This window comes from Balearica regulorum, chromosome 3 (assembly GCF_011004875.1).
Source record: "Balearica regulorum gibbericeps isolate bBalReg1 chromosome 3, bBalReg1.pri, whole genome shotgun sequence".
Taxonomy (NCBI): domain Eukaryota; kingdom Metazoa; phylum Chordata; class Aves; order Gruiformes; family Gruidae; genus Balearica; species Balearica regulorum.
This window is the reverse complement of record NC_046186.1, coordinates 79,137,966-79,159,623: the sequence shown is the minus strand read 5'-3', so window position 1 is coordinate 79,159,623 and position 21,658 is coordinate 79,137,966. Positions and strand designations below refer to the sequence as shown.

Below are 21,658 nucleotides of genomic sequence, written 5' to 3'. Positions count from 1 at the left end.
AATGAAACTCAGTGCCTCAGGTCCCCTCCTAGAAAACAAAAAACAGCTTTATATGTTTTGGGATGTTGTAAAGACATTATTCATTCATACCGTAAGGCACTGAAAAGCTAGAATGCTAAGTATATTTTTTAAAAGCAAAAGGAAATTCTATCGGCAGTGCGCAGCTTAAATGATCTGCAGTAAAGCATGGGCTAGAGCATGAGGACCAACGACATTGAGTAGCTGCTCACTGATCACTCGTCTTTCATTCTATACATTTATTGAGGAATAGACCTATGGAACAACACTGTGTGATCACATCATACAAATCAGGACCTAAAATAAGGTTATGTAGACAAATTGTTTTATTTCCTACTGTTTTGGTGTCTTATTTTGCAACCATATCATTCCTCTACTACTGTTTTTTTGTAAAATTTAATTTAATTTCCATAGGTGGAAAACAGAAATCTTATTCTGACTCTTGCATAAATCAAGAAGAATGTCTTTGAAAATAATGGAATTAAAGTAACATAAGTGAAAAGTCAAACCTTTTGTCTCCTGAAAAGTGCAAGCTACATTTCAGCATTTGGATTCAGTGTACTAAAGCTATGCAGCAAAATGGGGTGTTACCTATAGACTGCTCCCTTCTTTTTTAAGTCAGTCTTAAAGTCTAGTGAAACTTTACAGAGCATAGAATTAAGAATAATTCTATAATTCTATTAAGAATAGCAGAAGTTTTGTAAGTCTCTACTATGAAGCTTTCACCTTTACCGCTACCACTCCCACACATAATCTCATAGTTTTAAATTTGGGGGCGATTCACAGCTTTTCCTCTCTTCTCCAGAAATCGGATAACACTAGCTATTTGTTGAGTTATCTGAAAAGATTAAGTGACATCACAAGGGTTCTGGGGAAGAAAGTAATCAGTACAACAGAGAGGATAATCAGGAAGCTGATTAGAATAAAGATACTGCTGTGATATAGCCCATTTGGGATTTAATGTATGAAAAGATAAAAAGATGAAAGAAGAGGAAGAACAAAGAGCAAGGGATAACAGTTCCTTGTAAAGGAAGGAGGAAAAGAAAGAAAGATATATGGCCTTATATTATCTAATTCTCCTAGGAAGTATATACTAACTGGTATTTGTGTTAGTGATTCGTATTTGGTCGTGTTAGAACATGGTTTGAATAAAATAAGGAACTGCGCTGTATATCTGTTTTAACAAGTGCCAAGCCAAGTGATTTACAAAAATGCTTCAGCTCCCCATACCTGCAATGGCATTTTGCAAGATTCTTGCCACATGCCACACATTGATGGTTGTTTGCCATCCTCCATTTGAGAGGTGACAGCATTTCATGCTGTCTTTTGTCAGCATCTTCAAGAGCATCTCAGTTTTGAACTCAGTTTTGCTTTCCCCCCTTGTAGATGAAGAGTTCAGTCGTCCTGGCACTGAGGCATTGCTCTGCACAGGGAAATTCAGCGAGACAAATGGGGAAGGAAGAAGAGCAGAGGCATATTCATTGAAGAGAAAGAAAAAAAAACAAAAAACAAAACATGCCTTAGATGATGTCATACATCTCATACCTCATACACACTTTAACCACTTTAACTAAGCACTGTAGTGCTGTGAGTATCCGTCATTCCTGTGCCTACAGTTCCATCTGTAGCTGGAGACATTTTTGAATATTTGTGCACGACTTGTCAGAATAGGATGTCTCTGGACCCCTTCTGACATAGTTCAACTTTGCGGGGTAAATATTGTTCTCAAATCTTCAAGCTACATGAAAACTGTTGAAAGTGACATGGTGAAAGCAAGGCTTGGTTGTACCGGGACTATCAAGTAAAGTGTTGCACAGGACTCGGTGACCAAACACATGAATAATTTGCCCCCTCCAGCAGGAGCTGGATTTGACATTACTCTAGGGCTTCTGACATTCCTACAGCTAGGGACTGCTCCAGGGAAGGCTAGGCTGGCTGCAGTTTCAGTGGCAGGAACGGCCACCCACACATGGTGTTGAAAGGCGGCTACTTGAAGAACAGATAATAGAGCAACTGGTTCCCGCTCACCCAACTCATGTATCCCAGCACAAAGTCAAGTGGCATTCAAATTAAAGTATGCTAGCTTTTAAAAATACACCACAGGGTGAACAGAAGATAACCACGGACAGATGGGTTGTGTGTGTGCTCACTGCTTCATGGAGAATCATATACCCTTCCTGAAGTTATTTCAAGCTCTTAAGTACGGCACACAGTGAACTCAGGATCTGTGGGATCCAAATGCTTCCTATTTCAGTGTAGGCAGCAGAAAATTAGTCTCCTGTAGCATGGTGTCCACCGTGTTCACCTGACTCTTGCTATCAGGACTTCTTCTCCCCCTCTGCTTCACTACAGACTACACATAGTGGCTTTGCTGCCTGCTAACAAACTACTTCCTAAGAAGCTGCAGCTGCCTGTCTTGGGAGCTTTAAACACAGGCATTTCTTGGTAGCAACAGCAACGTAGTCTTGGATTTTCATGGCCAACTGTTTTCAGGTCCCATTTAAAGCAAGTCTTGAGCCCTTCGAAAGACTTTTGAGGGGGCTGAGCCATACCTTGACCTCACAAAACAGGTCTCTGCCTTGCTTCCAAAGTGATAATCAACAACTCAGTGCAAGAAAGCGAACTTCTGTGATTAGATCCCAGCTGGGTTGGTGTCTGGAGAGCAAGATGAGTCCCAGTGCTGTGCTCTGCCTGACAGGAAACACCAGCAAAGAGGGGAAGGGATGGAGTTACAAGCGCCGCGGTTTTGTGAGGGAATTGTTATACCTGCGAGCGCTCACCGCACCATATCCTCGCATCGTTTTCATTTGCACGCGGCTGCAGCACGCCGACGGGCTCGGGTCCTGTCGCCGCAGCATCCCCGGACTCTCGCCCCGGCGCTGCGTACCGACTCGCTAGCCGCTGTCTCTGCCGGGGGAGGGCGGGCACCCCGTCGTTCCTCGCCGCCGGGGCGGGGGACGAGACGAGGGCTGCCCCCGGGGCAGGGGCAGGGGCAGAGGCAGGCAGGAGCCGCCCCCGCGCGGGGCGGAGGGAGCGCACGGGCAGTGGCTCCTCTCCGCGCGTATCCACCCCGAGAGGTGGCCCCGGCGCCGCAGCCCTCTTCTCTTCCCTCCCTCCCTCTCTCCCTCCCCCGTCCCCACCTCTCTTCCAAAACCGCAGGAGCCGCCGCGGCCTGGCTTCACTCGCTCCGGTGCCAGCCGCGGACAGTGGCGAGCGGCCCTCGCCGCAGGCACGGCCCGGGGCAGGAACAGCCCCTCCGCCTCCCCGCCGCCCCATTGCCATGGCCGTTGTCGCGGCCCAGCGTTGACGATGCTGCTGGGTGCCCCGCGGGCGGGCGGCTGGGATCGCAGCCGGGTGGGCGAGAGGCTGCAGGCGGCCCTGGCCGGCCTCCAGGAGCTCCAGGTGCTGCGGGAGAAGCAGCGGGAGCTGGTGCGGGCCGCCCTGGCCATGCCACAGCGGCCGGCGGCGGGCGGAGAGCAGCTGCTGTCCGCCCACAGCAAGGAGCACCGGCTGGAGGCCACCCTCACCGCCCTGAAGGAGCAGCTGGTAAGGGACAGGACGGGACGTCCCGCTGCCCCCGGGACCCGTTTCCCGCCTCCGGGGGTCCTGTAGGGCCGCGGCGCTGAGGGAGGGCGGGCGGAGGGGAGCGCTGCCGAGCCGCCCCGCACCCGGCTCCCCCTCGGGAGCCGCCGGCGCCGTTTCGGGGCCGAGAGCAGGCAGGGCGTTGCTGCCACGGCCCCCTGCCGCTTCTCCCGCCCCGCCGGCGGCGGTTCCCCCTGCGGGCAGGTGCGAGCGGCGGGGCCCGGGGGGCGGTCGTTGGGGCGAGCTGCAGCGGCCGTGCCCGTCCCTGTCGCAGCCGTTATAACGGTCACTTTTTTTCCTCAGGCGGGGCTCACCTGAGCGCGTATTCATCGACCCGAAATGTGTAGTGTTGGTAGAGGGCTCTGTGCCAGGAGGAGCGCTGAGGAGAAGTTGTTACCCGGCATTGCTCATTCATCGGAGCCGAGGAGATGATTAACTCCAGTAATACATGTATCTCGCTTGTGAGCGCTCAGCTCTTAATTGCAGTAGCCGTTTGAATAGGAGATCAAAAGACACACAGAGCGAGATACGCATAAATAGAGTAAGCGCTCAGGGGTTTGGTATGGGTGCGTGTGTGTACACCTGTGTGTGTACACCTCTGTGTGCCCGGGCAGTTGTGTGCCGGTGGGAGTCAATCCGCCTGGAAGGCGTTCGTGGGCCAGGAGTACTTTGTTCTTGCCACGGATTGTGTGATCAAAAGAGAAGAGTAACTGAATGCCAGGCCTTGTATTTGAAGTGTTACACCGGCCGCTTGCACAGGGTTTTTTGTGAAAGAAAGAAAAATGCCGAATTGTGACTGAAACGAGTTTCATAGGTGAGACAACAATCAAAGGGTAAAGGGCTTTAATCTTTACTATGGGCAATTACACACTTCAGTAAACTCAGAGTTAATTCAGAGCCTTTTCCCTCCCTGTACTGGTACAAGGCTTGGTCATCAGTTATCAATCAGGTGTGAAAACAGTACAGTTATTTGCTCCCCATAGCCAGCTTTGTCTGGCAACATCTCAGAATAAAATTGGCTTTAACCTTCAGGGATACCTACCCACCATGTGAAAACACAGCAGCGTGTGTATCTTGATTAAAAACATGCAGGACAAGTGGACTGCCAACCACTTGATTACCTGTCATTGATAATTTTAACTAATGGTACTACTTTTTTTTTTTTTTTTTTTTAACTAAACAGAAGAATTGAAGGCATTTATTGCTTGTCTGGGGCCACTGGGTTACCAGAAACACCCAATGACCTCTGGCCATACTGACTGTTCTTTTTTCATGTCAGCTTTGTGCTTTAATTACTCATTTGTTTATATATTTTTCAAATAAAAGATGAAAATAGAAGATAAGCTTGTCAGGACTTTACTGACACCTTACAAGGCCTTCCAAGGACATGGGAGAAAATAGCCATTAAAATGGAATAAAAGAATGACCTTTAATTGCTGCCCCTAGAAATGCAGGAGTCGGGAGGATGAGAATAACTCAGCACACCGCTGGAGAGGGACGGATTTCACCAGTAGGTGCCAGTGCAATTATGGGAAACGTGTCTTCTGGGGGTGCCTGGGAGGGAAGTGTTCCTAAAGCTTGAGAGGGATGACTCAGAACTATATAAATCCAGGGGCAGGTTCTTCAGCAAAAATACAGTTGTGCGGATGCTTAAAATAGTGATACAAAGCTCTTCCAATTGACCCGTGGCTGCTGGAAGCTTTTCAGACTGGCGTACCTGGTACCTTTGTTGGGTTTTTTTCTTCCCCCTGCAAATTGCAGACATATGTTTGAGCAGAGGTGCATACCTCAAAGCTGCTTAACAGCAAAGTAAACCCAGTTGAAAACAGGCTTTTCACAGTCCTGTTAGAAGTAGTCCACAGATCCTAGGAATGCGGCGACCACAGGCTGAAAGGTGGTTCTTGGTGACTCATGAGCAGCGTATTACACTCAAAACCCTTGAAAATTCTGTTCATGATCACGGGAAATTAAGTTAAAACTAAGAACAACAGCAAATGCAAAACACAGCATTGCTCAGGGAGTGTTATGTCTTCATCGTTGTTGTTCTTGGCCCATGGATGATAGAGTATGTGATCACTGCTCTATAAGCTTTCTGACTGAGAAACTCATTAACAATGTAAACGTAGCTTTGCCTTGCACTGTATCTTGTTCCAAGTTTCAAATAGGGCTGTAGCCCTGGGCTTTAGCATGGTCATGGTTTAATTCATAAAAAGTTTGGTCCTTGCAACGTGAAAGGGGGAAGCTGTATCAGCTGGAGCTGGCTCGAGGCATCTCAGCAATGGAAACAAAGCAGATAAAAAGTCAAGCCAGGCTTCTCCTATAATGGTGAGAAACAGAAGAAGAGTGGCAGTACCCTTAAGGAGTCAAGTGCCACTAGCAGGAATGGGTGAAGCAGAGCCATCAAATGCTGTAGGGACCACGTGTGGATGCTGCTCCAGCATCCCAATCTCTTCCCCAACAATAAGTATCAGCAACAGCCAGCATCTGGCCTTTCCAGCAGTCTGCCATAGGCAGCAAGGCTGCAGCCTTTCTGCCACCCTTAGCAATCGTGTCCTTCTTTGCCCCAGCCCCCAGCTCTTTCTGGTGGCCAGGGGCTCTTCTGGCAGCTGCAAGTTACCATGGTTAAGGCAGGATCAACTCTCTGTAGCAGAAGAGAAGCAGGCTTAAATGATGCCATCTACTGTCAGGGTTCCCAAAGGTGTTAAACTAGTCGCTTGGCTAAACTATATCATGGGGACATACAGGAAAAAGAAGAGATGCAAATTCAGGCTAATACAAAGAAATCTGTGACATTTTCACTGTCAGAGTAGATGGATATCTAAGGCTGCAGCATCAAATATTTTCTCAGATGTTCCCTCCGAGAACATATTTATACAAGTTGGTTGATTGTCAGCTGAGAGAAAGAGGTACTTCCGGAAGGAATTCACCTCACTCTAGAATAAGTATCTGGGATAGGCAAGATGAATTTTCCTCTGAAACTGGCTGCTTTGCACCATCAGTTATGAAAAGACCCAAGGGCGAATAGATTTTAGATATGCAAAACTAGATAAGATTAATAGTCTCTTTTGTCCATTCTAAAATAGAGTTGGATTAATAAAATTATCAGGTGCTAAAAACCAATACGTATCAACCCCTCCTTTAAATGAAGTGAAGATAGTAGTAGTTGAGACTACTAGTCAGGTATGACCAATGGCTTCTGGTGTCTTGATTTGGGGTGCCAATTTTTGTTGACTTAAAGGAACCTGCTTTTCAGAGAGTGTTCTTTCTGGAAAATGAGTGGTATGACAATGTCCCAGATTTGGCTCCCAAAAACTGTAGGCCATCAATAGTACAAGTTGGTCTGAAAAGTCTGTTCCTGCATTATGCAGTATACAGAAGTCTTCACAGCTGCATTGCCCAAAGCAAACAGATGGTTTCACCTGCAAGGTTTTGTCTCATGTCAGATTCATGTTGTGAATTGAGAAAGAGTGTGTTTAGGGTTTATTGTTCTGGGTGCTGCTTAGCATGGGTATTAGAGCAATAACAACCTCAAGCAAACACACCGGAAAAGCCATCCTTATCCAAATGGTTTGAGGAATGCTTCTTGTCTTGGAGTGCAGAAGGAGTTAACTGAAAGATCAAAGCTACGAAGTCTGCCAGAAACATGAAAACTCAATGGTGTGAGACACCATAAAAGGGTTAAAAATGATGTAAATCATGTGTGTGGGTTAAAATGCTGTGAAAGTGCAGACAGAACCTGGAGGTATAATAAATAATCTTTGAATACCTGAGAGCCTTGTGGCCTCTCTGTCATTAATCAGAAACCACAGACTGAGGGATTGGCTGGCAAAACATTAATCATTAAGCAATTAATTCCAGCCGTGAAAACAAAACTTTGTGATTTCCTGAGTAGGTGGGATTGAAGAAAGCATGGTGTGTTTTTGCTTTTTCACCATAAAGGAAATAAAGAAGTACTGAGGAGGTCACACATTCATCATTCAGATGGGACAGAAAATCTCCTTTATTAGCCAGTTCTTCCCTTCCTTTTTGTTTATATGAAACAGGAAGAGGGAAAATCACCGCAGGTTTTCCTAGGAAGCAGTAATGAGCCTCTTGAGCTTAAACCTTTCTAGATGTGCAGCACTAACAAAAAGGGGCTTTATTTCTTACGTCTCATATGTTCCTCCAGTTCTCTATAAAAGCATGCTAGAAATACCTTTTTATTCTTCTCAGCAGCATCGCCAGCCGTAACAGTTGTCTTGTGAGACTGAGGACATCTGTCTTTTTTTCTCTTTTCCTTGAATCCCAGTTTCTAATCATTTACTGATTACCTTAGGATCTTAGTTTTCCTTGCTTTTAGTATTTATAGCTATGGAGAAACCTAAAAATGCAAATATTAAAAGCTGAATAATCTGAACATAAGGAAAGTGGAGTTGAAAATGTGTACGTACTGATTTTGATTTTCTGCATGTCATTTAATTTTGCAGATACTTTAGTTAGTTCAAGGGACCTAGATTTTTTTTTTTTTCATATTTGCAGTTGGAAATGCTGCTAGAACTGCCACTTGTATTTTTAAATCTGAAATGTACACATAAGGAATAATCTTAGTCATGTTTTTCTTACCATTACTGAATGGAAACCCAGCCCCTCAAGGGCTGTGAGCATAACTTTACAACGAACTTCAAGAGACCACCTTTTTGTAATGTACTGTTGGATGGATGGTGAGGTGTGATATAATTAGAAGCTGCCTAAATAGCAACTGGGTGTAGATAATTTGCCAAGTGCCATGTGAGAAGTTTGTGACAGAAACCAACTGCGGTTCTTTGGCTGTTACCTAATGCCTGGCCATCTGCCTCACCAAGCTGATGGCATAAATACTGGGGGAGCAACTGCAGGAGCTGTTACCTCAGATCAGCCTGGCCAGTGATTGCAGTAGGCAAAGGACCATGTTGCTGGCTTCTGAAGGATTATTCACAAGCTTGAGACACCATTTATTTTAAATACAGTAATTTTCACAGCAGAATTCAAATGCCACCTTCTCCTTGCATAAAATGTGTTCAAATATCTAGCCATGAGACATGCAAGGAAACCTTTCAGCTAAATAGATGCCACAAATTGTGCAGTGTACCCTTTCAACTATAAAGAGATGTCATCAAAGCCAAGGGTTTTACAGAAGTGAGTATGCTGCCTTTACTTTGTGTAGCAATAAGATACCTTTACATACAGGGGTTTCCCTTCATCAGGTGGCATCTTAGAGTTCATGCAGACAATCTGTAATGTTTATCTGCAGTGTATGGCAAAATGCAGTACATATGTTAATATGTTAATTAGTTAAGATTGCCATCCTTTTTCGAGATACAGTTCCCCTTATAGGTGTAACAAAATCCCCAAAGGTTAAAATAAGTATATTCAGTATGAAAAGTTTTGAGAACATGTTCAGCTGGACAAGAGACAATATATACTGAGAAACAGAACGTCTTGTATTTGTCCATTATGTCAGTCCTGTTACAGAGAGACAATTGCACCAGTCCATAGCTAAGCAAAACACTTCATGAGAGCATAATCTGTCCGGCACAGATGGCCTGAATTCATGCCTTGCTGCTGAGATTCTAACTGTGATTATTCTTCATTTCCTCCTTCTTCTCTTGACTTGTGAATTAGTCTCGTTTGAGGAGACAGGATGTTGGCTTGAAAAGCCACCTGGATCAGCTAGACCAGCGAATAAGTGAGCTGAAATTGGACGTCAGTAAGACCTCCAGTGAATACTTGGATAGTGACAGCCGGCCCAGCTCAGGTAATGTGCACTTGGTCACTTATTCCCAGGGGTGTGGTGCTAGGAGAACTCAAGGGTGTCAACTGCTAAGCAAAACTCTCTGTATTGTTTGGTCAGAAACAGTGCCCCATGCCTGAGGTGGGGAGAAGTCATCTGGCACAGAGTACACTCACAGACCTGGTGGGACTTTTCCTGCATAGTTGACTTGGTTGGAAATGTTATTCATTCAAACAGTATTTTTTCTGGATTTTTTATTTTATTTTAAAATGGACATTTTTTAGCCACAAATCAGAGGAGGAGGAGACTGATTGATTAATTAATTACCTTGTCCAATGTAGAATAGCCATCAGCAAAGTGGCTAGAGTACTTACTAGAAGTGAAAGAGACCAACATCCATGTCAATGCTCTGGTTGAATCCAAGAAGGGTCCTGAACCTAAGGCTGTGAAGGTCACTACCACTGCAATGCTCTGGCCAAATGACTGTTTGATCATTTATATAAAAATGAAACGGCTCTATTAAAAGGCACTGAGAAAAGCCATCCCAACAGTTTGATGACTAAAGCTCTCATGGACAGAAAGAGATTGAGTTTCAGGTTTCTGGTCTGATTCACAGAGCCTGCTGTACTGCAGACTTTTATAGCTAGGATGTCTGTTAAAACCAGTTTCTATTATCTGGGACAATGGGAATACTTCTTTTTAAACAGAATTTTGAAAAGCCTCAAGTCTTCAGTGAGACAAGGCAAGATTTTGTTATATTTACAGCAAACAGATTTGTAGCCTGGTACTTAGAGCGGGTATAAAAATTGCAAGTTTCTGTTCAGTGTTTAAATTGAGGAGTTGTGCGCTTAGGCGCTTAGGCACATACACACAGTTCAAAAGGAAACAGCTTCCTTTTCTGTTTACTTTGCAGAGAGAGGAATAATAAAAATACCTATCTTGAATTTATACAGAGTCTTTTTTTAATACTTCCATAATTAATTGGCAATGATCGCAAGACCTGGAGGGGGAAGATAGCCTCCATTCTCTGCCCTTAGACATTCCAGCTATCATAGACTTGGCAGTTCTGATCACAGGCTAGTTTTATGCTACTTTCCTATCCAAGTTGTGCTTGTATGCACCTAGCACAAGTTACAACAGCATAAGACGGCTCTGTTTTACACAGTTGCGTAATAGTCCCCAAAGAGGTTCTCCAATGAACAACTGGGCGTGATGGTGCTGCACTTCACCCCATCCCACCCTAAGAGCTAAGCATGCATGTGCGTGCCAAGCTGGCTCAGGGCCTAAGTAAATGTGCGGAAGCCAAATAAAAGGTTGTTGAATTAGAGTATACCTCTGCTAAGTTACCCAAATAAGTGATCGTAAATTTAGGCCTGTGGCATGTAGTGAATGAAGATTTATTTTATAACCTGCATTTTTCTTCTACAGAGCATGTTTAGTTACTGTAAATAAGAAATACATTCCTATTTGTTTTAACTCTGCAGGCTTCTATGAACTGAGCGACGGTGGTTCTTGCTCACTGTCCAATTCTTGTACCTCTGTGTACAGTGAGTCCATCTCCTCCTCCCACACGAGTCTCTTGCCTGGCTCTCAACACCCTAAAGCAAGGCTCAGTGTGTTTTATTACCGACCCAAGTCTGCAGATGAAACTACTGTGCACACCACCAGCTTCCAACAGCAGGGAACCTATGTCAGCGATGGATGTCGGGCTACAGCTAGCACAGACATTTCTGGTACTCCTGCCAGGTCCCGACCGAGGCCAGTTTCCACAGGTAATTGACTGCAGAACTGGATACTCTTTCAAGAGAAGGGCATAATCCTGGTTATTACTTTTAGGATCTAATATACCAATGTGTAATCAATATATAGCACTCATTTTTAATACACAAACTGAGAATTAATTGAAACCACAGAGCCAAACGGTTTACTGTCCAACTTTCACTTGTCTCCATACTCAGATACTTTTAAACAATAACAAATATGAGGGTGTATGCATTTAGAGATGGAAAAAATATTTAAGTGCATGAGAAAAAATTGTGATGAATGTTGAGATAGGTTTTTTTACTTTACCTGCTTGTGAAGTCAGAAAAATTGCAGTATATGAAATACCTTGTGTGAAGGTGCAGGGATATATGAAAAATATAAGGTGAATTCAAAATTAGAGGTGATGCATTTTACTGAGAAAGATTTTACAGAAATCTGAAGAGAGACACTTCCAGATTTTGTGCCTCTTTTCTCAATCTGTTGTAAAATGTGTATGATAATATATATATACACCTTGCCCTAATTATTCAAATTAATGTGGACTGAAATGATACTCCCTTTCATAATTTGTTATGTACCGTTAGGGATAACAGACACCAAAGGTTAACTGACGATCTAGGAACCAGTCATGAGCCTAACAGTGGATCAACCATGAATTTGCATTATACCTTTGGACAAAATGGACAAATCCATTAACATTCCCAATCTCTTGTTTACCTATCTGTGAAGTGATATCATATCACTTATTTTGGGTCCTTCCATGGCCTCAGAGCCACCTTGTGTTAGTGCAGTTCATAACTGGCACCCAGCCAGGTTTGTGACAGTGCCATTATAGAAACAGGGAAGCTGTAGGGAACATCGTTTCAAGTACCGTGTCACTCTGGAGTCATTCCCACAGCTTATTGACTAGAGCTAGCTCAGCTCTTGCTTGCTTGGAGCAGAAGCAAGACCACCTGTTCTGTACCTACCTGTGCAGACACACCTGAAGTGATGGTGGTAAATTGTATCATAAAAGCAAAGTCTTCTCAAGGCTTCTCAGAAGCTGAGGATGAAGCTGAGCTTAATGATCCATGGCTTCCATGTTCAGATTACAGACTTCTTGTTCTATCAGAAACTTTCCTGCCTTGCAACATTTTGCTAAGACCCCAGGGGCTTTGTGGTTTTTTGGATATGGAGATAGGCTAGCAGAAAAAGGGATAGCTGATGTTAAGTAGGGAGTGAGGCTACAGACCTCCTTCAGCCCTCCTTCCTTTTTCCACCACCTCCTCCCTTCTTCCAGTCTACAACCTCTTAGTTCCTTCAGTGTGAGAAACATAAGTAGTGGGGTAAGAGTGGGTGTAGTCTTGAAGAAACAGTTCTCACATTGCAGGAAGTAAGGCAAAATGTTACTTCAGAAAAGCATCATTTGGAGAGGGGAAGAAATTTCTCTTTTCCTCTCCTTAGCTTGTCCCCACAGGTAACTGTAGGTGTAAACTGACTGCCTTTTCTTTCAGTGGCAAGCGGAAAGCTTGCTGAAGACACCACAAGAACAGCATTCTTTTGATATCTTCCTGATTTATTTGCACAAGACACCACCACTACACACTGCCAACAATGTCCTAAAGAATTTTCATTATGAAAATAGGTTGTTTGAGAAATCATCATCCTAACCTTTGTGGTAGCAGGTCCGTAAGTGCCTTAGGTAGGACACTGCAGACAATGCCAAATTTTGAAGTCTTTCAAAAGCTTCCTGTCACTGGACAGAAATAGTCACTGTAAGTGAAATATGTGGTTGGATTTGATGGTTGGGTTTCCTGGTAGCATGAATCAGCCAGTCTGCACTGTTGTACAGAGAAATCCAAGCTAACGGGAGATGGTTCCAGTACTCTTGGTACCAGAGGTAACATGGCCCCATAGCGTTATATCAGATGACTTGTCTGGATGGAACAGTATTGCTTCACTCAAGAACACAGCCTGTCCTCTCAGCACACAGGAGATGCTCCTGAGAGGAAGGTGCAGCAGTCAAGTGTAACTTACAGCAACCTTGACAGTACTCCAAAATTTAAGACATCTTAATTGGTGGCCATAAATGCCATCATCAGGGACTGTGCCTTCAATCTGCCTGAGTAGTTACCCTTAGATTTTTTTTTTTCCTCTGTCAAAGTAACGGTTCTTTAGTCCTTTCTTCTGCATCCTTAAGGCTGACTTTTAAAAAACCCACACATAGAATTATGGCATTCCTAATTTTCTGCTTTTTCATAAAATCTCTGAATATTTCTTTCTGGAATTAAATAAGAAGTTATTTACTTGAGAAAGGCATGAGACTGGTAAAGTTATCCAATGAAATGAGAGATCCAGTTAGGAGGTTTCAGTGGATTTGGGGTTAAGGAAAAGTAGAATCACATCACTCTCTGGCTTATGGGACACGTGAGTCTTAATGGCTCTCCTGTGTGCATTGAGTGCTTCTGTTTACTAATGCCTTACTAAAGCAAAATGCAAAAGAATAAATAACTACAGCTTCCAGCATTTAAGAGGTTAAGAAACACTGTAACCTAGTGTCTGCTTAAGTTCTCTTAAAGCGGCTGATTAAAGTACTATAGATTTTTCCAAGACATGATATAAAAGGGTTGGAGGAAAACCTGGAATTCAAATTTAACCACTTTAAAATAAAATACCATTGACTCTGCATGCTGTTATAGTCATATATCCAGAGGAAGTCTTTATCCTGTCCTGGGGGAAAGTGTTCAAAAACTGTGTCTGTTGTATTGGATAATTTTACATGACATTCAGCTTCGGGCTTTCTGGTTGTTGGATTCACTTTTTTTCTCTGCTAAGAAATAAAATTAATCCCTTATTTTTGTTTAGTTGGTTGGGTTCCTGTTAGTCTGTGACATTCTAGAACATTTTTATATATGCACAGATTTACTTTCATCCAAGTAGCACAGTTTAAATTTCCTGCAAAGGCATGAGTTTTATTATTGGCATTAAAAGGCATTCTGATCTCCATTATGCTCAGGTGAATAAAAGCCTTTAAGTAATTCAGTGATCTTGAAGGGCTGAAACTATTTTCTTCATTCATGCTACTGATTTTAGTAAAAGCTAGCACATCCCTCTGAAATAGCACTTTCAGCATATGAAAATGCCAGTTTGAATGTAATTGTCTGTGATGTAATTAGGTTATTTATTTTCATCCACTGTGTAGGTGACTTGGAAAGACTCATTCCAGCAGACGCTAGATTTCAGAAAGAGGCAGATCCCAATTGCATGTTGCCTCTGTGCCATGCCGGAGACATGCACTTGCTCAGCGTGGACCCCAAATTCCAGAATGACTTGGTCTCCCAGAATGGCATTGATGTGTATCCTTACCCAAGCCCCCTTCATGCGGTGGCTTTACAAAGTCCCCTTTTCTCCCTGGTGGGTACATCCCCTGAAGCAGACCTCCAGGCTCCTCCCAGCAAACCCATGCCTAGTGCAACAGGTCCCAGCTTGATTAGGACTAGGCCAACCACTGAGGCCAAGCCAGGGGGTTACATCAATAAATTACTGCAGCTGACGAGATGCAAAGGGAACAATCGGGCTGATGCCAGTGAGTGGGTTTCAACAAAGAGCCAGCCAGCCACAATGCACCAGAGACTCATTATAACCCCCAGCACCGGTGGAGTGAAAATTAACAGCAGCAGTAGCCAGCTGGAAAAACAAGTGAGTTCTCTGGAAAGTAACAAAGCTGAAGGGAAGCTGCAGAGAGAGGTGCCGGAGGGGGAATGTGCCAAGCAGCAGGAGACCATGCGCTGTGTGAATGAAGAGCAGCCATCCACTCGGCCTGACACAGAGCCATCAGCTGTGAATAGTTGTTATCCTGCCAAGTCAGCAGCAAGGGGCTCTCCTCTGGCAGAAGCAACGGAGAGCAGCGTGGAGCGCAGTTCATCCGGCTCGCAGCTGTGCCAGGAGGACTCCAGTCCAGGCACCTGGAATGCTAAAGCCATCCCACCCAGAAAGCTGCCCCTCAAAAGGTGTGGCAATGCGAAATTGGCTAATGCTGGGGGTCACGAGAGAGTGGCATGGAGTGAGTTCGTTCATGCTCAGTTTGTCCCTGCAGAATCCCACCAAGTCCGGGTCAAGTTTGCCAGCTCCAAAACAAAGGCAGTGAAGGTAAAGAGGAGGAATAGTGAAAAGGTGCTACGGCCTGGGAAGCAGGCCTTCTGCATGGAGAAGGTGAGAGGGGTCCATGGAGCTGCCAGACTGCCTGCTGAGTGGAATCAGCCCCAAAGACCACACGGAACAAAGAGCCTCGTGCGGAGACCTTCGTATTCTGGTGACGCAACCGGCAGGTCATGCTCCGAGTCTAGCCTGTTCCCTGTGCAGGTCAGGCTCCCCACCATGCCATCCAGGCCAGAGCCCTACAGAGCCTCTGCCAACGCACTGTATTCCCTCGAAGCAGCTTGCGTAGACACAGCCAACAAGAAGAAGCAGCGCAAGTGGCAGTCCACAGTGGAGATCTCTGCCAAGGCCCACCTGGCCAGCCTCTCTAGTAGCTTTGGCCTCGGAGCGCCAAGGCTGCCAGCAAGGAGAGCTGGTGTCCTGCGCACTGTCAGTATGAGGGCTCGCTCCAAGAGTCAGCGCCATGGAGTTTACGCCAAAAGCGAGTCAGACCACTCTGAATACTCTGCAGAGTGCGCTTCACTCTTTCACTCCACCATCGCAGAGACCAGCGAAGGAGAGGTCAGTGATTTCACGACTAACCGTTTCGGGGACAGTGAATCCAGTGAAAGCGATTCGGATGGCAGCAGTAACAGCAGCAGCCTTGCCCTTGACTACGATGAGGGGGATGAAAGTGAGCTGATTTGGCCTGAAGGTTCAGTCAGACAATCGGGGACTGTCCAGGCCTCTTCCAAGCCTCTTCCCCCAGTGCCCAAAATCTGTCGCATCAAAGCTTCAAAGGCACTAAAGAAGAAGATTAGGAGATTCCAACCTGCCTCTCTGAAGGTCATGACCATGGTTTAAGGGAGAACAAGCATCTGCTTCTTACAGTGAGGCATCCTGCTGGCTCTCATTTGCAAAACAAGAGAACCCATGTGCAGAGAAAAGGACATGCTTAAACAAACTGTGAATAACCCCTGAATCCACACAAGGGATCGTTTGTTAATGCTTGGACATATATGTCACTGTATCTAATTTGCTCTTTGCCATTTATTCTGTAAATATGGATCTGTGTATATTGTGTGATGTCTTTTTTTACTATGCAGAAGGGTTACTATCATGAAAATGAAAACAAGCTCTGCCATAAGATTTTACAGGCAGACTCTTGATGGTTTGTTGACCATACACACCCACAGAATCAGTCCCAGACACAAAGGCTTCCGGAGAAGAGGGGCTCTTCCCACCTGGATATTTGGTAGCATCCCTCCCTCTTGTGAGGAATTCCTTGCAGTCTGAAGTCTGCATTAACCATCCAGCTGTCACTGTGCTTGTACAGAAGAGCTCTCAATGCTCTCCATAGCTTTACTTTCTTTCAGATCAACCATCCATACCTTCTCCCAAACATCAGGAGGACTAGTCTGTTCTTCCATAAAAACATACTATGTTTAATCAAGAAGGCAAATGTATTTGTGAATGAGAACAAGGCTTCAGTTTGTTTCCTGTCTTCAAAGCTGAGAATATAGGGGTGTTTTTTTTCAGCCCCTCTCTTTATGATGTTCCATGTTATTGTTCTTTTGTTGAATGGGTGAAAGAACATGAGGGCTCAATGCCACAGGATGTGAATAGCTGGGACTGAGATTATAGCTTTGCCCCTGAAAACGCAAATTCAATAAATACTATTTAATGTACTTCTGAAAATTGTGCTTGTCTGACTTCGATGTCTAAAGAAAATTATTTTGAACTCTAATGTCGTGTCAGGAATGCAGAGGAGCTTTCTTTGGTGAAACAGATCTGCATTTTCATGATAGCTGTGCAGAGGGGTTCTTTTTTATTTTTCAGAGGGTTCCTATAGCTCAGTCAGCACTAGGGTCCTTTCGGCCTCTACCTCAGGAAACCAGCTTCACCACCTGCTCCTAAATGAGTGAATTTAAAAACAATATTTGTATTGAGGACAGAGTAGTCTTCAGCTGACTCAAATTGATGCAATTTTGTTAGAAGATACTTAATTTAAAACATATATTTATGTATACATAATGTGTTTTGAATGCATTTGAGAGCATCTATGTGAAGCTTTGAACCAGTTGCTAAACTGATCAAGTGATTTTTTTTTTTTTGTGTTCAGACAAGCAGTCCTAATTCTTTCCTCTGAGCACAGCAATCTGGAAGCTGAGCTGAAGTTCACCCTGTGTTTAGCAAAGAGCAGGTTTTATCCTCCTGCCCTGTTTCAGTGCCCAATCTGAATACATTCCTGGCCTAGGAGATGTAGGCATTACCTCATACACAGTGTACTGGATCTGAAACAAAAGGCAAGTGCTGTGCAGAAACTGGGTAAAAGAGTGCTTGTTTACTCCAAGGATTCATTAGCAAACAGAAGTATTGAAAGGCTAAACTTTTAGCCGATGCCTTCTATTCTTTGGAAGTTATGTTATGTTTTTAGGCCACTCCATTTTCAAATAGTTTTTTGACAATGAGGTAGAGAAAGATCAAAAAGTTCAGTGTGAAGTCATTTAATTCCGAGTATTCGAGCTAGTGCATAACACCATCCTTACTGCAACTAGGAAAACACTACATTTTAGTCAGTGGAATATGTTTAAGCATTTTTTCATGGTCCCAAGAGTATTGGACATAATCAGTCCGCTCCACTAGGATTAATGGGAGAATTTCACAGGTCTGGTGGTGGTTTGTTGTTCAGCATGTCTAGCAGCAGAACAAACAAAATAGTGATTTATGCCTTGTTGACTTTCCACACCACAAAAGGATTCTTCTTCCCATTTGCACAAAAGGTTTAGTTTGGGAGAGTGTGTCAAAAGTTACATATGAAACTTTAATCCATGGATTTGCTGTATCGGGGTGAGGTTTATTGGTTAGATAGGAATTTTGAGGGTATTGGGGGGGGGGGGGGCATGGGGGAGGAGGAAATTGTTCCTAGCTAGAAAACTGTTCTGGGTAGGAGTGTTCTGAAACCTAGTAAAAACCACCACCCAGTAGCTCCCTGCTTTTTTATCAGAGTAAGCTCAAACAATAAGTTTGTGGTCCCACAACTCAGTAAATCCCGCTTTAAGGCTCTGTCAGAAATGTTGCCAGACACATGATGAAAGTGCTTATCCGGAATGAACTCACACTGCCAATTCAAATAAAGAAAAATGATGACTTAATTTTGTACTGACAGGTTTTATGCCAGATGAGGTATCACTCCCTCTACAGCTCACGCTTTCTGCCAGGTCAGATAACACCTCTCCTCCCAGAGCCAACATAAAGCCAACATAAAAGCATAAAGCTGACGCAAACATCATCACCCTATGCCTTGGCTAAATTGACAGAAATATGATTATGTGCTCACTCTAGATCCGGGGGAAACCTGTGGTGCTGGAGAACCCCAGAAATGCAGAGAACCTGCTGTTAAGCGCTGCGGTATCACCACATGCAGTGACGCTACTGAGCTGGGACTTTCTGGGAGGGCAGAACGTGTGGTGCCACCCCTCTTGACTCCAGGACATGGGACCTTCTCCCTAGCACTGCCCTTTGGAAAGACTGCTTTCCTCTGCTGGAGCAGAAACTGCATGGGGAACAGAGCTCTGGAGGGAAGAAGTAGGACAGTACAAAGCAGGGCAGGAGACTCGAGAGGCCGATAGTCCAGCTATACTGGCACCAAAAATATGACTGTAGTTCAGTACACTGGTAAAAATTAGTACATTTTGTTGGCATGTACACTGACATTTTTGATAATAGCTGGGGACGAGTGTGACATCTGTCGGTGTTCTGTCCATCAGAGACTACGGGCTAGCTCTGCTGACAGCACCCAGGAATACCTATCTTATAAGCAAACAGATCTGAAACATATTTAAAACCAACAAATATCAGTAAGTACTCAAGCACTATTCTTTTATATGTATATACTAAACATCATAAAAAACAGCTTTCAGCTCCATATGAAGCCTCATAGAATAAGGGATGCTGAACTTTCTTTGTGGTAATGGCAATACAAAATAGAAAGATTCCCTGTCTAGGTTCCCTTCCAGAAGGAATCCACAGAATCTTTTTACCTTGCAGCAGTGTCTTGTACTATAAAGACCGAAGAGAGAATGCCAAAAATGTCAGTCGGTGATTCAATTAGAAGTCTAGCACCAAACCTGATACACTTTAGGAGTGAGAAGTTTAGCACTTTCACTGTGACTTGATTAGCAAGTGTATAGATCTGAGGGCTGTTTCAGAACAGCTTTATGCAGCCTCTCTGTTTCAGGAGCTAACATCTGTCATCCTCGCTGCAAGTTCCAGTGAATCAAAATCATCCACTGCTGAAATCTATGCACCAGATCAGCAATTTCCTTCTGTCAAAGGCAGACATTTACACTTTGGTGTAGGAGCAAATTGCTCCTAAATCACAAAGGAAAGAAAAGAAAAAGAGAATAGAAAGGGAATTAAGGAAGCTTTAAGAGCAATTTTCAGAATAGATCAGAATTACGATTTTAAACACTTCATTAATCCTTTTATTGCTCTAATAATTTTGGAACTGGATAATTATCAGCCTTCTTGGTCTTGACATAATCTTAGATTTTCAAGTCCATATCCAGTACCCAAGCCATGGGACAGAGTCAGAGAACTGATGTTTTGTTGGAGACACCATCCATCAGACCGGACCTTCGTTTGAAGTGACTTCTGGTAAGGCAGGGCACTGGTCAATAAAAAGGCAGTTATCATGTGGTAAGTCTCAAAAACAGCTATGGATGATTCTCATCCTGGTGAACTTGAGGCCAGCGGACATTTTAAGACTGTACTGGGGTCTGTTTTGTGTTTGCTTACCCGTCCTGGTCTGAAGCTCAGCAGGGGTGAGAGCTGAAGGCGAGGGGTACTCCAGGAGCAGCTGACAGGCAGGCGATAGCGACGGCTCTTTGGGAAGCGAGTTGGTGCCCGCAGGATGAGGCAGGCTGAGCGTGGCACCGGAGGTCTCTGGCAGTTCCAGCCCCAGCAGCCTTTGCTAGCTTCTTTATTGCTGCGAGGACTCTAACCCAGCCCCACCGCTGCTCATGTGGCAGTGCTGGGACTTGGATGCTGCACTTGAAATATTCGCAGGCCACCTGCACCCAAAGCCACAGGCTGATCACTCCTGAGCTACAAGGTCAGGGAGTGCCCAGGCCCAGAGCCCTTCCAGACTACCAAGTGCAAAATCCCCAGTGGGGCAAAGAGCGCTCAAAGGAAGTGTGCAGCAAAACAAGGCATCTCTGATTACTGTGTCTAACTGAGCAAGACAACAGTGTGCCAGGGAAGGACTGCCCAATTGCTACTCTGAAGCAACAGCAGCAGCTTTCATTTTCAAGCCCCTTTTGAGCCCTCCTCAGCCATCCTGAGGCTGAAGGGATCACCCCAGCTGTGCTCAGTGGAAGAGAGCAGCTCAGCTTTTAACTACAGCAGCCCTCTGCCCTCCACAGCACGGCAAACCCGTTGGCTCCTGCAGAGAGCTGTAGTACCTATTGCTCCCTAACCATGAACGCACCCCTCCTCGCGGAACGTGCTCCCCAGGCAGCTGACCTGAGACGAGCAGCTTGAATGACCATGTAAAGGAAAGAACACATATTAATCTGGAAAACAAGGAGTCCTATGGCTGAAACTTGCTTGTGAGAAATACAACCATATAATGACACCAATACAGCATTTAGGCAGAGTCTCCTGTATCTTACATGGATGTGAAGGAGACCTGGGATTCCACTATTAGCTGCTGCTCTGTACAGACAGTTACTGTGATACTTCAGCTACAGGTGAAGAGCGATCAACGGGAAAATGCTCAGCTAAGGGCTGGTTTTGATGTTTGTACTTCTCAGGTTTAAAACCATTGCAGTATGTCTAATTATACTGCGATGCAGAACATCAGCAGAATAACAGCTGAAATGAGCAGAAGTCCAGCCACCATCAATTCTATTAATTCCATGTGTTATCATTATAATGAAGCCTGGAGACTATTGTTAACTAACACTGATTTTTTTTTCAAGCATTCCAGTGCTTTTCTTTTCTTTTCCTGGCTCAGCATTTGTAACGCAGGATGCAGTGCATCAAATTCACCCATGACATAATTCCTGGGAAGTCACTGGAGCTACCTCACAGATTCATTTCTCCCCTCATGCTGTTCTCAAGATGTCAGCAAGTGGGATGATTGGCATGACAGATGGAAAATAAGGAGGATTTCAGACCTCACTTTCATTCTTGATTGGGCTGCAGGCTGTGGAACTAACTGTTTATGGCTGGTTTGCCTGTGGAGAATCCTGCTGCCATGTCACAGCTGTGTTAGTGGCGGAGCAGGGGAAATGGGTAGGGCTGTGCACTGTGAGGGCATTTCATGTTTATTCTGGCTTTCAAAACAAAAACTGACAGAGTATCAGCAGTCTGGTGATCCTGTAAAGCTACAAACCAAGACAGGAGAAAGCCCACAGATCAAAT

The 21,658-nt window shown here is 44.6% G+C and overlaps 1 protein-coding gene across 2 annotated transcripts; it reads left to right on the top strand.

The window, feature by feature from the left end:
- The first annotated feature begins 3,145 nt into the window (after positions 1 to 3,145).
- On the top strand, positions 3,146 to 16,927 carry DACT2 (dishevelled binding antagonist of beta catenin 2). Of its 2 annotated transcripts, XM_075748608.1 has the most exons (5): positions 3,434 to 3,564; positions 3,904 to 4,141; positions 9,241 to 9,373; positions 10,834 to 11,121; positions 14,295 to 16,927. In XM_075748608.1, exons 2-5 carry the CDS (start codon positions 4,049 to 4,051, stop codon positions 16,091 to 16,093), a joined length of 2,313 nt encoding a protein of 770 aa, XP_075604723.1. In that variant the 5' UTR covers positions 3,434 to 3,564; positions 3,904 to 4,048; the 3' UTR covers positions 16,094 to 16,927. The 2 variants fall into 2 exon arrangements, with proteins under 2 accessions (XP_075604724.1, XP_075604723.1); XM_075748609.1 differs by lacking the exon at positions 3,904 to 4,141 and having other exon boundaries at positions 3,146 to 3,564.
- Positions 16,928 to 21,658: the final 4,731 nt, after the last annotated feature.